Below are 17,612 nucleotides of genomic sequence, written 5' to 3'. Positions count from 1 at the left end.
GTGATGTATCTTAGGAAGTCTATCTATAGAGAATATTAGGGTATGCCTCGTAACTATGGTGTATATATTGATGTGATGTGGCAGTGATATTAATATGATAAATACAGAATGTAACTTTGTGATTAATTTAACACTTCAACATGCCAAATGCAACAATTAGTTTAAGCTAAGCTAAGTAATATAATAGGTTAAAGGATCGAAAAGTGGAGTAACAATTTGTCCCTCCATCTTCCCCAGGAGTGACCAGAAATAGAACCTCACCCCACCCTAACTGTGACAGGAGGGGCATTCCTCCGTATCTTATCGTGTAAAAAAAAAAAAAAATATATAATAATAATAATAATAATAATAATAATAATAATAATAATAATAATAATAATAATATGAGGCTCGTTGTCAGGCGATTGGATATGGATTCTTCCCTTCTCCTTTTCTTCGCTTGGTGAATTAGAGAAGAAGACTGTTGCGTTGCTTATCGACGACGCAAGACATTGGAGCACGTGCTGCAGCTCATATTTTTTTTTACTAGGGTACACTTTGCAATAGCTAGAGGAGTGGGGCCCAGATTGTATCTCAGTTTATTTCCTACTAATTTATTGTAGGTTGTATGACTTTTGTTTTTGAGATAATAATAATAATAATAATAATAATAATAATAATAATAATAATAATAATAATAATAATAATAATGGTTTATTTACATTCAAATTGTTGATGAAAAGGTACAATGCATGCAAATTCAAATTCAAAGACTAGATAATCTATCACTAACTTAAGGCATACAAAGTAAAAGTATAACATACCATGTAGTAGTACTCTTTTTGCAACAAAATACTTCGTATCAAAATGGGATAAATAACAATCCTAAAAAAAAGGATTTAGAATAAATTGAGTTTGATTTAAAGATATAATCCATACTATTTACGAAGTATTAAAAAATATTTATAAAATTGTATATGTGCCACGTGCATCCTTTTTTACATCGGTATAAGGCCACAATGAGCTTTGAACCCCAATTCAAAGCTCATTAAATGGAAATCCCATGTATTACCATTTTAGCTAGAATTAATTCATGCTCTCAATACATACATGTATTAGAATGTAATTTCTTAAAAAAAAAAGTATTATATTAGAATATATAATAATAAAAATAAAAATCTAAAACATAAGTCTTTTTAGGAGTCTAATGTAAAACTGAAACAATTTAAAGTATCACCCGTGGCAAAACCCGAGTAACACACTAATCAATATATATTAAAACTCAGCCTCCTCTCTCTCTTATCTCTCCTAAACTTTAGCCTCCATTGTCAATTTTGAAGGGGCTTCCATCGGATTTCACCGGTGGAAAGCCCCAATCTTTATTTTCTTTTAAGTTTTTTAATTTTTCTTAGGTTACAATAATGTCTCCCTCGAAAGAAAGAGTTTATCTCCTTCGAAAGACAAGGTTTTTTCGATCTCCTTCGAAAGACAAGGTTTTTCGGACTCCTTCGAAAGACAAGGTGTTATTTGTGTTTAATTTGGTCTCTGGTTGTGAGGGGCTACTATTGATTATGGCTCGGAATCGGGTTACGGAATCAACACAAGAATTTTCTTTCACACAAAATTGCGAAGCGACGACGGATCCACTCAAAAATTTGTATGAGACAACGAACTGAGAATGTGCCGAATTGTTATATTTATGTATTTGGATTCTTAGCCCTTCCCCGATCCGATTAATTCTTGTTTAATTTTGTTAAATTCGTTTTCATTATCGTTAATTGTCAATTGTAGATGTCGTATGGCTATTATTAATGAAATTTAATGTCCTTTAGGACTTCTTTCAAAAAAAATAAAAAAAAAAAAATATATATATATATATATATATATATATATATATATATATATTAAAACTCAATGACAAGGATTGTAATCTTGCCACGTGTCGCCAATCTTGCCACGTGTTCCCATGTCACTTATTATTATTAATTATACATCAATGTTTTCTCATAAAAATTTATAATTTAGTAGCATTAATATTTGAATCCATAAGCTCATATTCATTAAAATTAAACTTTAACTAACCACCGCTCCAATGATATCTTATGATGATAAAATAGTATTAAAAAGTGTTATTCATGTTCATAAATTCTAAAATTTTAATTTTGAACTTATATGTGTATATTTTAAGAACAATATGATTGCAAAATTAATTTCATTTATTTGATTAGTTACTCAACCATAATTCATATAGGCTATATTTCATTAAAATATATAACCCAAAAATGCAAAATAATTTTAAATAATTTTTCGTTTTAACCACAAAATATGTTTATTAGAAGGAATTTATTATGATAGTTGAATCATTAAAAAAATCTCTTTAACAAATAAAACAAACTGATACAATATAGCATTTAGGTTGCTGCATATTAAATTATTAATTTTGGTATTCAATTATATTTAAAATATTTAACAAATGATATTATTTTTATAAAGCCACCAATTTATATTTCACTTGCTTTATTTTGTTATAATAATTCATATACAAACAATGACCCGGGCATCGCCCGAGCCAAAAACTAGTTCTTAATTAAATGTAATAATTCGGACATTGTCCAACCCACCACAAATACTAGCTATTGACGATAAAAGTAGTAGAACAAGTGGCTTTTCGTAAAAAAAAAAAAAAAAAAAAAAAAAAAAAAGTAATAGAACAAGTGAGTCACATGTCCATATAAAAGGAAGCATTCATATTTTATTCATTTTATTTTATTTTAGGAAATTTTTTAAATTACCACCTAAAAGTGTAATCATTTTCGAATTAACCATCCGATTAATTTTTTATTTTAAATTACCACCCCTTAAATTAAATAAATGCTCAAATTACCGCTCATTTCTGTTTGTGGGCCCCACCTAACGCTTATTTGGACCCTTTTGACTGATTTTCCCCCTGATTTTTCTCTTTAAAAACGCTCTCATAACTTCAATTCACATTTTCTCTTTGAAATTTGGTAGAATTTGGTGTAGGAAATGTGAATTAAAGTTTAGAGAGCGTTTTTAAAGAGAAAAATTGGGGAAAAAATCAGTCAAAAGGGTCAAAATAATTAAGTGAGGACTATAGACGGAAAATCCACCAATTTTTGAAATGGGTGATAAACTTAGCATTTATTTAATTTAAGGGATGTCAATTTAAGATAAAAAATTAAATGGATGGTTAGTTCAAAATGATTATATTTTTTTATGGTAATTTAAAAATTAACCTTTATTTTATTATTAATATTTTTTTTTAGAAAACGAAGCATCGCACACACAAGACCCATCAACGGTAACTTTGAGGAAATTAATGGCCCAATATCAGTGTGTATTGATGGGTTTTCTTTAGCCAAAGCATCGCACAGACAAGGCCCATCAAAGGTTGTAGGCCAGGGCCAATTCAATCGCAAATTTTAAGATGCACCATGGTGCACCTATTTCTAGGTGCACCACGCCTATACTTTTGAACAATCAGTAAAAAAATCTGAACAATTGCAAATTTTGAACATGTAGTAAAAACATCTAAACATCGCAAATTTTGAACATTTAGTTAAAAAAATCTGAACAATTGCAATGCATCATGCCTATACTTTTGAACATTTAGTAAAAGAAATCTGAACAATCAAGAATTTTGAACATTTAGTTAAAAAATCTGAACATCACAATTTTGAACATTTAGTAAAAAAAATCTGAACAATCGCAATGCACCACGCCTATAATTTTGAACTTTTAGTAAAAAAATATGAACAATAAAATATTTTGAACATTTAGTAAAAAAATATGAACAATCGCAACTTATGAATTATTACGAGTCAGACAAATTTTGAACTGACACATAATAATTCAATAGTTTTGTAATATCAACTGAACATTTAATGTATACAAAATGAACATTTCTTGATAAAATATTAACATTTCTTGATAAAATATGAACATTAAAATTGCATGTTTATGTTCAATTTTTATGAAGTGTTCATATTCTTTTTACTAAGTGATCATATTCAATTTTTTTTACTAAATGTTCAAAAGTATAGTCGTGGTTGTAACACCCCCGATTTACTAGCTAATAATAATCAATAAATAAATGAGAAATAGACAACATTTAAATAAAAGTGCGGAAGCATACACCTAAATCGGAGGTATCACCGCCACACTCAACAACCTGTCGAGTGTTAAGGCTTACATATCCCAATAAATACAACCCAATAAATCTAGGTGAGCTATTTATACAACTTTACAAACTGGTTACAGCATACTACTCGAAACGCTTGAGCTCCTTTAGCTACAATCACTTGATCAACCTGCTTAAATAATCTTGACTGCTCACCATTAAGGACAAATTCCAAAATAGATCGTCGCAGGGCCACCATAAGAAAAAGACATGGCCGCAAATACAAATAGCACAATAAAACAACACACACGTCAGCAAAAAGCTGAGTAATCACCACTTATCAAGATATTATGATAAATAATAAATTAATTAATATAGTAGCTCACTCTAAAATGTAGTTCAAATCTACATTACACATTGTACACTGAAAATAACATTTGTCAACTCAACCTCGAATAATAATACGAACCTTTACTCAATATATCCCATAAGTGTGCCATGCTCATTGTTCTATACCTAGCCTTGGAAATGGGTAATTCGAATAAAACCAACAAGTATAAAAACTTGAATACTCCCAATAATTAGAAAACACCTTAAACCAGACCACATACGGACCAATTCCCACTGTAGGGGACCATAGAAAAATAAATAAAGATTGTACCTCATTCTTAACTCATGATTACCATCTCCTTACCAACATGCCAAGGACTAAGGTATATAACGTCGAGCCTCAAACCAAGAACAAAATAAATAATCCTCAACCTTTTGATCTCATACATCGATCAAATAATTATTCATAAACAATAAATAGTATCTCACTAATGGCACATGTTCCCAATTAACATGACAATTCGATTCATAATATCTCAACTCTTAAAACACATACTAATAACCCAAATATAATCATATCTCAACCCAAAAATAATACTCTGCGTTAATAACCCTAAAACCTCGATAAAACAATACTCCCTATAACAACAACATTAAAAACCCTGGCCCAGAAATAACACAATCAATCAATGCGACAATTAAATCATATAATACCACACACTAATCATATACATATAAATCATGATCATATATAATTCACAAATTATAAAATTTACACATAACAATACGGAGTACAATTAATACTAACAATTTATAATCAAACAAATCAAAAAAAAAAATTAATTAAGATCGTGTGATTACATAAAATAAATAATACCATCAAATTATAAACAAATGATCTAATTAAGAGTTGATAGTGTAATTACCTTACAATAAAATTACGATAAAACTACGAAGATCAACGTAGCAATACTACGAGCCTTCCTTGCACAAACAAATGGGGGCATTATTATACAATGATTAGAAAATAATGGAGATTGGAGATGAAATAGAAATTTTTTACAAGAAATTAGTCTTTGGGTTTGGGTTAATGAATATCACCGAAAATGGCTGGCAGCGACTGCTTTTCTTTTTTTTTTTCTTTTTTTTTTATAATAATAATAATAATACTAGAATAAATAAAGAGAATATTAGGGTTTAACATAGGTTATATACTAAAAAAAAATAAGTAGAGTCCATATAAATTAAAATATGTTATCAAATAAATATTTTATTAAGATATGAAATAAAATCTTATTTTAATATAATATAAGATAAAAATATACGGGTATTACAGTGGTGCACCTATTTCTAGGTACACCATGGTGCACATAATACTAATTGCAATTAAATCACATTTGGTGACTCATTCGGTAGTCATTCCAATGTCCATTTAGGCAATGGGTTCAGACCTTTTGGGAGGGTTAACTAATTCTTAAGACCAGGGATGACAATTCAGGCTGGATCGACCCTACTCCACCCTGATCCGAGGAAAAAAATCTGCTCCGAATTTGAGAAAAAGTAACCTAAATTCGACTCCATGAAAATAATCTAACTCCGAGAGGGTTGGAGTTGGATCTTACAAAAAATCCAAGAAAAAAATCCGACTTCGATAGATCGTGGATGTGGGTGTGGGTAGTTGTGGCAGTAAGTGTGGGCTGCAAAGGCCCAAATAGCCCAATTTCTCAAAAGTATATTGATTAATTGAAAAAAAAACTTGAGGTTAGATCGGAGTTAGTGCCTTGATATTGAAGTCGCATCAGAGTTGGAGTCTCAAAGTCAAATGTTGGAGTTGGATGTAGGAGTCGGTTTTGGAATCAGATTTAGCCTCCAACTACATATATACATAAAAAAAACCTCAAAACCAACATTTCATCATATTCATTTTTTCTCTCTCTATAACCTTCTTCGTTATCCAAATCTCTATGCTTTCTCTCTCATTAAACTCGGAAAATTCAAACAATATCACTCTAAATCAAGGTTTGCGAAGAAGTTGGGTCTAAAAATTTTGTTTGCGGTACGGAAAACCGATCCGCAATTTTCAAACTGTAAACCGTACCAAACTGCGAAATTGTGGTTTGGTGTGGTCTAAACCACACTCAGAACAACACCAGTTAATATTAGGGTCATTAGGTTAGCTGACACGGGTGAAATTCAAGTTTATACTAATATAAGTTAGCATAACAATTGATAAAGGTCACTAGGGTCACTATCTAGTTGATCATTTATAGACATTGTTATCGAAGGATGGGTACATCGTACATGCAAAGACTAATACAATAGTAAAATTAATTATTCACTCAAATTTAAGCAGACAAAAATGATAAGGCTCCGCATATTACTTTGTATTTTTTTTATTAAGCTTAATTTCGTACCCCATATCCAAAATCCTAGATCCGCCACGACTTCTTGGCACAACCATTGCATTTAGTAGACGGTCCTCAATAATTTACCTAAGTTGCTGTATAACAAGCAATGGAAATGGCCTGGTGCATTGGTTTCTCGAGAGTGGGTGCATATCTTCCAATATTATATGCAGGTGATTCAAACACAGCATGATATCTTCTATCTGCAATTTACAAGTATAATATTCATTGATCTTTTGTAAATCCTTTCTTCCTACATTTTTTTCAAAGGAAGGGGTATGGGCACTTGGGCAAGGGCGGATCGTGAACAATTCCATACTCACAACAAAACCTGGCCATTTCTCACATACCTGAACTTCTTTGCTGTCTTTTAGGCTTTTCTCAATAAAAGCGTTATCATCCTACAATATACAATAGATATATGAGTTAAAAGAATGAATAGCTTCTTGAAACACCTTACTACCAAAAAGCTTAAATATATTAACACTGTAGAAGTCACAGAATCTACTTACTAAGCTAGCTTTATATCCACAATTGGAGGATATAAAAACATCTAGTAGATTCATTTATTTGCTTTAGTTGCTAGGACTTCCTTATGAGTTTAGTCTAGGAGCGTAATTGTGGTCAATTGAGCTTGCAAATTACTCAGCCACTCATGTTTTTCCATTATCTAAATACTACAAAGTTGAGCTCGAGGATCACTACCTTCTTTGGGTGTTGTACATTATGATTCCTTTGAGTACTTATTATACTTATAGAAATCGATATAATATGTAGGACAGTAGGAAGCTTTAGTCCTGATATATACGAGAAAAGTTTGAGAAAGAAATAGACTTCGATTTAGCTGTTTTGCAGTAGATTTAGTTGGTCTTTTAGAAAAGAATACATAATATCATCCTAGATGAAAGAAAACTATCGAGGACTTACTGATCTTGGCTCAGAGTTGTGCTTAAACATTATCAAACGAGTTTTGGGACCAGTGTAAAATTATAGTTCAAGAATTGGATGACAGGATTTAGGAGTTGCCTCCAGGTACTCTGATACAGCTTCATATGCGGATGCTATTTATACTCACGCGATGTACCAGATTGTGCAGAGGATGGACATGCCCTTCAGCTGCGCCTGTGCGTCAATCAACTTTTTTGAAGTTTGCAGGAAAAAGATGAAGTTGTGTTTCTGTTTCTGTTATGCTTGTGCCATGATTAGTTGGTGTTTAACCCTCCCCTAATACTATCTATCTTTGATTTAATTGTATTTAGTTAGTAGTTGACACTTCCAACTCGTTTTTGGCTCATATAACAAAATGTGTGGATAATGAGTTAATGACTAACTAACTGAACTGAGTGATTAATAATATTAGTTTGAAAGGAACAGTCCTTCATAAATACATTCTTTCTATACTACCTCCGGCCTGTATAATATACAACTTTTGAATTTTTTTTATCTCACAAATATTACACCAAAGTAGCATATAAAATGAACCGGAGGTAGTACATTGGGAAACATACTTGATTACAAACTAGATGAAAGCATGGGTTTTAACTTTATTACATAATCTTAATCAAGAAGCTTATAGCTTATTTCTGATTAATGATAGATTTGTAACTACATCACTCATGTCCAACCTTTCTTGTGGCACTTCAGCTGAGCAAGAAAGTGCTACAAGTAGTACAGAAGTTAAGGCCTCCAACATCACACTCTTGTTGGTCTTTTCCTCTTTTTCTGTGTATTCTATAAGAGTATGATCTACAATCGTGTCAATCTCTTCGGGTATAGCATTTTTCACAAAGGTATGCAGGCTCAAGCCGCCTTTGAACATGTCATTAGTAGGCCTCATTCCTGTAAACATTTCGAGTAAAAGGATCCCAAAGATATAGACATCACCAATGGTAGACACTTCATTTCCGAGACCATATTCTGCATTCAGATCATGCCTCAAATGTTATTACAATGAAAACATTATAAAGCAATAAATTAGAACACTAAGTTGAGTTGTTACCTGGAGGAGTATAACCAATAGTTCCTCTAACTCCAACAGAGCTATACTGGTTCGCATGACTGCTATTGATGCCTTTAAGAAGGATCTTAGCTAGCCCAAAGTCACCGACATGAGCAACCAATTCATCATCAATGAGAATATTGCTCGGTTTCAAATCACAGTGAACTATTGGGGCACCACATTGATGGTGAAGATAATCCAAGTAAAATGCAACATCAACTGCAATATCAAGTCTTTGATGAAAACTCAAGTATCTTGAGGTATCATATGAACTTTTGACATTGCTAGCAATCTTAACTGTAAGTCTGCTAGAAATGGCGGTATCTGCCCTGTTAAATTGTTGTATGACAGATCAATCTCAACAAGACCCTTTAATGATCTCAGTGCATCAGGAATAGAGCCTTCGAAGTTGTTTTTCCCCAAGTATAGGTACTCTAGAACGACGCACCTACTAATAGAGCTTGGAATCTGACCTGATAACATGTTACCATTCAGTAAAATGCTTTGAAGATTATTCAACTTTCCAACATCTTCCGGGAGGGATCCGGTTAGGTGGTTTTCAGAAAAATCGATCATGGTAGACAAGGCCGGAAGATTAAAAAGTTGCAAGGGTATACCACCAGTAAGACTGTTATTAGCAAAATATAATTCTCATAGAGATGTACAATTTCCAAGATCAGACGGTATTTCCCCTATAAGATTGTTATGAGACAAGGAAAATGTAGACAACCTGCTTAAGTTTCCAATCGAAGATGGAATGACCCCAGATAAACTGTTACCATTCATGTATAGGAAGTATAGATTTTGGAGTTCCCCTATAATCCAGGGAATGACCCCGGAAAGTCTGTTGTCATAAACCACAAGATGTTGCAGTTTGGCTAAGTTTCCAATGCACACTGGAATTTCTCCTGCTATATTGTTCTTGTGTAATGCCAATATAGTAAGGGATGAGAAATTGCATATGATTTCAGGAAAAACTCCTTTGAAGTTATTTTGGCCTATTTGAAGCCATTGTAAAAGGGTATCATTGGCTAAAGAAGAAACAAAGTTCAAATCTTGGTCTTGGCCATACCCAAGGGAGTTATCAGAAAGGACTAGGCGCGAAAGCCTTTGCAACTTGTGCAGAGAAGGAACATGACCTCGAAGATGGTTTTGACTCAACTGAAGAACATTGAGACTTGAAGAATTGGAAATTGAAGCAGGAATAAGACCAGTGAATCGATTGGAGCCTAAAGACAAATACTGAAGACGCGGAAGTGTATTACCTAAACCTGCAGGAAGATCTCCTTCAAACTCATTTTGCCTTAAGGATAATTGTGTCAAAAATGAGAGGTTAAAGATTGAAGGTGGGACTATTCCATTGAACATATTCTCATCTAAAACCATAATAGTCAGATTCTTTAATTTTCCTAGAATATCCGGAATCATCCCAACAAAGTTGTTACTGTCAAGGCGCAACTCCTGCAGGAAGCTTAAATTTCCGATATAGGGAGAGAGTGTACCTGTGATTTCTGACGAATTCAGGTATAGTTTTGTCACTTGCTCGTATGTACCACCACAAGTAACCCCGTGCCACACACAATATTGGACGGTATCGTTCCATGACCTCATTACACCCAATGGATCATCTGTTATTTTGGCTTTGATTTCGAGCAATGCCAACCTCTCTGTTTCATTGTTCTGAGTTGTTGCGAGCTGAATACAATGAAACAGAATAATGGTAGCGAAAATGATCATGTAAAATGATAGAGTTAAGCGTGACATTATGTAAAATGTTGAAGGTAATGCTGTAACTACTAACAAAGAACTGAAACTAATTGAGAAGGAAAACTCTACCTCTAATAAACATACAGACAAGGCAAGATTAAAGCAGCCTCTTTTTTTTTTCGTATGAAGTATTAGTCAATGACAGTAAAATTCTAACATGCTCATAAAAATTCCAACTTTGGGTTCTTTGGTACAAGTCCTACGTTATACAAGTCGTATGTCAAAAGTCAAATTATTATTATTTTTTTTTTTTTATTTTATTATTATTATTATTATTATTATTATTATTATTATTATTATTTTTGATTAGTTGCTAAATTGGTGTTGATGATTGAAAGTTTAAAACTCTTTTTCAAATCAGTGTCCACATTGGATTGAACCCACAAAGTTATTTTCTTTAATTTATGCTAGGTTAACCCGTGCGATGCACGGTTTTATAATAAGAATTAAATTATTGATTTTTAACATATACTGAAAGAAAATAAATACTTCCTCCGTTTTCCTAATTAATTTAAATTAAATATGAATATACAACTTCCAAAAGTGCATAATTTCATATATAATTGAAAATTTCAATAAAACTATATTATTAACTATTGTTAACAACTTATAAATAACTAAATAGCGTAATATGTTTTTCTCAAAAAAAAAAAAAAAAAAAAAAATAGTGTAATATGTGTAGAAAACCCAAAATTTAAAAATTCAAATGGAATTAATTTTCAAAGCAATGTTAAATAGAGTAGCTTGAAAATGAAAAAATATGACCTCATCCTTGCATTTTGGAGGGAAAAGATTAAATAAGAAAGTGACACATAAGCAACGTCAGCGGTTGTTATTTTAGTATATATATAGATAGATATTAGTTTCGATTCGGCCCTCTTATCTTTATCTTATTTTTGTTGAAATAAAATTATTTTTTACGGAATTGAAATTATTTTTGCTAAATTAAAATTATTTTTGCTCATATTCGAGGATAATGTGATTTAGTCAATTCTATATACGACTTGGAATTATTTTTATTGAACTGAAAACTTAGGACCTGTTCTTCTTTGCTTAATTTCAGTTTAGTTCAGTTCAGTTCCAATCTATTCAGCTCAATTCAGTAACTAAGAAAATGCCCTTAGTTCCACTTTAATAAAAATATGTTCAAAATATTCGTGGTAATTACTTGTTTAATTGTCCAGCTATTCATTCAATTTTAACTTCATAAACCCTAAATTGTCGAATTTTGTAAAACCCCCAAATTGATTACCCTAATTTGTCGAATTTAGCAAAACCCCCAAATTGATTACCCAAATTTTAATTAAACTACTCAATTCAGTTCGTTGTAGGTTAGATTGTAGAAATTATAACCTAATTTGCGAAATTTGTGTAATTGAAATCAAATTTGAGAGATGAAATTAAAAGAAATGAGTAGAAGAACAGGGGAAATCGAGGGAAAACGAAAGTGTGGGTCCCATGATGACGTCATGTGTCAAAGTGGTGGGAATTTTATAACTTTTGGAAAAAAAACTAGGTGCTAAGATTTAAAATAAAAAAAAAAATTTAAAAAAAAAAACTTGAAGTGGTTTTTTCAATTTTGGCAACAATAGATGGTGGTAATTATCAAAACTTCCAAATTTATATCAAAAAAAGACTACATCAAGTGATTTATGGACATAAGTTATCATTATGATTTGCTAAATTTTATTTATTTATTTTTTAAATTATGTTTTACTGAAATGAAATTATTTTTGCTAAATAAAAATTCATGTTGCTCATATTTGAGGATAATGTGATTTAGTCAATTCTTTATACCAAATTACGATTTTTTTTTTTTTTTTTTTTATTTTTTATTTTTTTTTTGCTGAACCGAAAACTTACCTGTTCTCTTCAGCTTAATTTTAGTTCAGTTCAATTCCTAATTTCTTTCTCTCATAAAAAATTCATTTTAGCTCTATTCAATCAGTTCAGTTCAGTTCAATTCAGTTCAGCTCAGCTCAGTAATTCAGAACAGACCCTTAGTTTCAATTTAGTAAAATATGTTCAAAATATACAAAAATGTCACAAAATCAAAATGAAGCTAATATGAAACTAAGATAAGATAACAGGGCCTAAATTGAAATAAAACCAACTTGATTCTAAATGTTCCCAAAACATAGCAAATTGACATATTTATTTGATTTCAAGCCATAGAAACTGTAAGTTAAATTAACTATTTTAGGCATAGTAGGAATGGTAAATAGGAATGGTAGAAGTCCATAAGGACATTTTTAGACGATTTTAGTCCAAATCGCTCCCAAAACTTTGTAAATTGACATAATATTAATTTGATTTCAAGGCATTGGAAACTATAAACTAATTGTATAAGGCATGGTATGGGTGTTATATAATTCTTTTGGTAAATTACATTGAAAATGGGAATGATTCCTTTTAGCCATTTTTGAACCATTTTGGTTCAAAGTGTTCCAAAAACTTAGCAACATGAAATACTTATGTGATTCCAATGTGTATTTCATTAGTCCATAAAATTAAAGCATATATATTTATTTTTGGTACATAGGAGCTTATTTATTTACAAGTCTATATATATATAATCGCTAAACTAATTTAAATTATTGTTTTTATGTTTTAATTATATTTGACCATTTAATTTGAAGGATTATTGTCTGAGAAGTGCAGCCACTACTACAAAAAAGGCCTTAGAGAACTGTTATAATAGGCTTTATAGATCGCCTTATGGGTGTTCTTCTGCTAAGCGATGTATAAAGTATAGAGAACAGGTCGTGTAGGCGTTTTATATAATAACAAATAGAGAACGGTTGTTAGTCACAACCATTCTCTTTTCCCTTCTTAAATTCGTACACCAAGGAAGGAATACATAACGGTTTAGGCTACTTAACCGTTCTATATTGCATTACAATAGAGAACGGTTAAGTTAGATAACAGTTCTCTAAATTTATTTTATTTTTTTTTTTAAAAATCCGGCCATATGTATATAATTATTCGAATTACCCCTCTACGTATTTTATACCATATTATTCCTGTATTTTAATAATCTGAATTATTTTTGTATTTCATTTTAGAGCTGTATTCTTGTTTTATATCTTGTAAATTTATATATCCTGTAAGAAAATCTTCACATTTCTTATGTAAAATACATCCAATATCTAACTGTATAATAAAATTAACAAAAATATTTCCAGATACGACGAAAGCCATCAAAATATACTTCATATATATAATTTAAAACATCCAACCACAATTAAATTGAATCATTCCTACAAAATTTGTTCTATACAAACAAATATGTGAGTTAAATATAAAAAACCTTCTAGTTAATGTTGATTAAAAAAAAATTGATGCCCCAAAATATACCAATACCATGTTGGTCTACAATTCACATAAATCATCGTCGTCGTCATTTGGTTGATGGTATTCGGTAACATATGAAATCCACCTTTCCCTAAGCTCGTCAATCATTTGTTGAGAATATGTACGAGGGACTTGCTTAAAATACTACAAAACAATGTAAAATATATACATATTAGTTAATAATATACAATAAATTGGTCTACGTTTAAGGATATTGCACAATGATACATAGAATTACTAAAAATTGGTGGCTATTGCCATTTTTGCAAATCAATCAGAATGGATGCTGAATAGATTAACAGTTTGTCGCGGTGATACAGAAAATTCAAAAACAGAAGTTCAAAATAGAGTGTCACTGTGGGGCATGGATAACAAATAAGCCTCAGTCAACAACATAGGTATACATCCTAAGTTGCCAACAAGGCACAACCAAACAAGCAAGAGTAACAGATCGTGCAAGCATTTACACAATATCTCATGAAGTCATGATAGCAACAACAAAGATTTGGAATACAAAGAAGTAACAAATTTCAAATCATAATAACAATTTGATCTCTTTATGTGCCATCAATATCATTACAGTTATAATTGAATTTCGTTGAGCACTACTATTCGAGTTAACTAGCTTAGCATTAAGACACAAGTTCTTCTATTTAATATAACCAAACTCTACTAGTTAAAAAAAAAAAAAAAAAGAAATTAGCTAAATAATCAATATCTTTATTGATTTAAAGTTCACATCCAAAACAAAATTCACCACATTAAGTCATTAACCAATAAATGTTGCATAATTGATAAATCCCAAAAAAAAAAAAAAAAAACACCCCCAAAATAATATAAAAATAAATTAATAAATCAAGAATGGAGCCAAAACTACGAATATGAAGCTAAAAAATCGGTTTCCCACTCCCACTTATGAGAAAATCCCTTTGAAAAAACAAAAAAAAAAAAAAAGAGCTGCTGCTAAAGGGTCAGTATTGGGTTAGTGCTTAATGACTGCTAGGTAGTGGTTGATAGGCTGTCCAAGGGTGCTATCCATTCTGCTGACATTGACACAGTATTGGAAGATATTATCTCGTTATGCTCTAGCTTTGATTTTGTTAATTGGAAACATGTAAGCTTAAAACACAATTATGTAGCTCATGCTCTAGCTAGGATTATTCCATTTGGAGTTAAACAAATTTAGGAGAATCATTGTCCCCAAGATGTTTCTCCTTATGTATTGATGAACTCTTTATCTGCTAATTAATCTATTCCTAGCTTGGTTTCACAAAAAAAAAAAATGCAACACAACCAGTTGATGCTGCTGCTAAGAAACTAGACCCTTTTAGAAAGTCTGAACCTGTTGCTGCTGCTAAAGGGTCAGTACTTGCAGGAGCTGAGTGGTATGTAAAATCCCCATTCGGCATAGTGGAATTCTGCCCCTTGGCTTTCACACTAACCTCCCGCTCCTCAGCATTCGAATTCTCACCCTTCCCTCTCACTACTATCAACCTCCTTTAATTTTACTCCCAACCCTCCCTTTCACCAATACACGCAATGGAAAAAGCCGAACCCCTCTTATCTCCCCCAAGATCATAAACCCAAACGAAAGGCAAATCGATGAAATTGGAAACCTACAATCAATCACAGCACACTTCACTAACCTCAAAATCCTCCCATCCCCAATCAATTTCACCCCAAAAACCCATACATTCCCCCTGAAGCTGTGTACAAAGCCAAATCTATGCTCTTCTCAGGAGAATTGCTCTTGTTATCCAAGAGCAGATAATATATGACGTTCCTCTAGCAAGACAATTCATAGCTCATGCACTTCTTATTGCAAAAGACACGAGTCGTCTTGGATTTTCCAATACAGTGTCTCCTTCTAGAAAATACATTCTTTAACTGGCTACATCATTGCCCCAAAGTAACTTTAAATAGTATTCTCTAATATAATTGTAAATCTGTACAAACATACCACCTAGGTAATAGCCTACACTGATTGTAAGTTCATTTTAGACAGACTCCATAACTAAAATGTTTTCGTGAATAATAAATGTTAAATTGTTAAATAGTGAAATTATCATACTACGTATATTATTAGAGATCATCTTCAGACAGGGAAAGTCCTAAAAGGTCAATTAAATTAGTTTTCTTAAACACTGTCATTTAATTTACATGTGGCTTATCTATGAAGCAAGAGATGTCAACAAGAAAAATTTCCAAGAACAATAGAAATGACAGGGAAACCACAATATTCCGAAACACTGATTGAAGCACTTTGATGCATCCACACTTTCACATGAATCAAATTAACAATCTGTTACGTGGAAGAAGGGACAACTTATTCGGAAAGCAGAAATATTATGACTATCGTTTAATCAAATTGAAACTTTCCATGTTCAGCGGTTCTCCTAGAGTCCTAGTTCTATGTGAAGATATATGAAACAACTAACCAATCTAAACATACCACACATCCATTTTTGCTAACATAGAAATCTCACAAGCAAACAAAAGTGGTTTAATGTAAGAAGGGGAAATAATGAACTGCTGCCTTTTCTTTTCAGAAGCAGAGTATAGTCAGATGTGTGCATAGTTTCAATCACAAGATCTCATAACCAACCCTTTTATGAAAGAAAATCAAAAAGCGAATCAATATTTCTAAAATATATTGCAGAGTATTTGAAATTAATAGGGCACAATTCAATAATCCAGTGGTAATCAATTTCCCCTAGCCCTCTTTCTTTATCTGATTAGGGTTCTAAATTGAACTTAGGTAATATTAATTTGGCTAAAATTATTTTGATTACTATTGAAATAAATATAATTCGACAAAATTAAGGGTAATTTGATTGACCTTACTGCAATTCAACTGAAATATTTGCATACAAACAATCGATTGAATTTAACCCTAAAACTAGAACTTTAAAGTTTTTTTTCAATCACCTAAAATTCAAATTGCAAATTAATTTAATAGATGAAAACTATTAATTTAATTATGTTTCCTTCATATTTCGAATGATGCATGCAGTTCAATTGACAAATAATCATATTGAATTACTCTATAACAAGAAGATTCAATTCAAACCTACCTCAGAGGAGTGGTGCGATGCTCAGAAATTATGCGGCGATCGATGGTACAGCGGTGGAGCGGTGGTGCGGCGGTGCGGCAAACAGTCAGCGGCTGAAGTTATGACAGTGGTGGAGGTTTCCCGAAAGCAATCAACAAGCAGTATTTTTTTTAAGGTATACGAGTAGTTCTAGTGAAAGTGATCGAACGTGAAATGAAAGTGAAAAGAGGAGCGCGATTTTCAATTCCTTTTAGTCACCTTTAATTAATTTGGGCAAATTATTATTATGTATATTTTTTCCTCCTAATAATTAAAAAAAAAAAACAGTTAATTAATACAATACAAAACGGTTGTTAAGATTACCGTTCTATATCATCTATAATAATTAATTATTTTTTAAAGATATTTCAGAGTAAAAAAAATAGAGAACGGTTAACTATGCTAACCGTTCCATATGTATTTACATACAGAACGCCTCTTATACACATACGCTCTATATTCTTCTAGAGAACGCCTATCTTTGGTAACCGTTCTATATTTTGCAATCTCTAATCTAGTTTTTGGTGTAGTGAGCTTATAATGAT

General features: G+C 31.6%; 1 protein-coding gene and 1 long non-coding RNA gene across 2 annotated transcripts; both read right to left on the bottom strand.

The window, feature by feature from the left end:
* Window positions 1-6,942: 6,942 nt before the first annotated feature.
* Window positions 6,943-10,618, bottom strand: LOC145636732 (uncharacterized). The gene is made up of 6 exons (XM_081688287.1): window positions 9,585-10,618; window positions 9,303-9,482; window positions 8,855-9,183; window positions 8,465-8,772; window positions 7,187-7,256; window positions 6,943-7,058 (listed from the first exon to the last, which is right to left on the bottom strand). The coding sequence occupies exons 1-6, from the start codon at window positions 10,616-10,618 to the stop codon at window positions 6,943-6,945; spliced, it is 2,037 nt and encodes a 678-aa protein (XP_081544413.1).
* Window positions 10,619-13,817: 3,199 nt separating this feature from the next.
* Window positions 13,818-17,344, bottom strand: LOC145634659 (uncharacterized). Its single transcript, XR_014113467.1, has 2 exons — window positions 17,050-17,344; window positions 13,818-14,119 (listed from the first exon to the last, which is right to left on the bottom strand). It is a non-coding gene; the product is annotated as an uncharacterized LOC145634659 (long non-coding RNA).
* Between the last annotated feature and the right edge of the window lie 268 nt (window positions 17,345-17,612).

This window comes from Chenopodium album, chromosome 6 (genome assembly GCF_948465745.1).
Source record: "Chenopodium album chromosome 6, dcCheAlbu1.1, whole genome shotgun sequence".
Classification (NCBI taxonomy): Eukaryota; Viridiplantae; Streptophyta; class Magnoliopsida; order Caryophyllales; family Amaranthaceae; genus Chenopodium; species Chenopodium album.
Note: the sequence above shows the minus strand (reverse complement) of the source record. Positions and strands in the feature narration are given on the sequence as shown.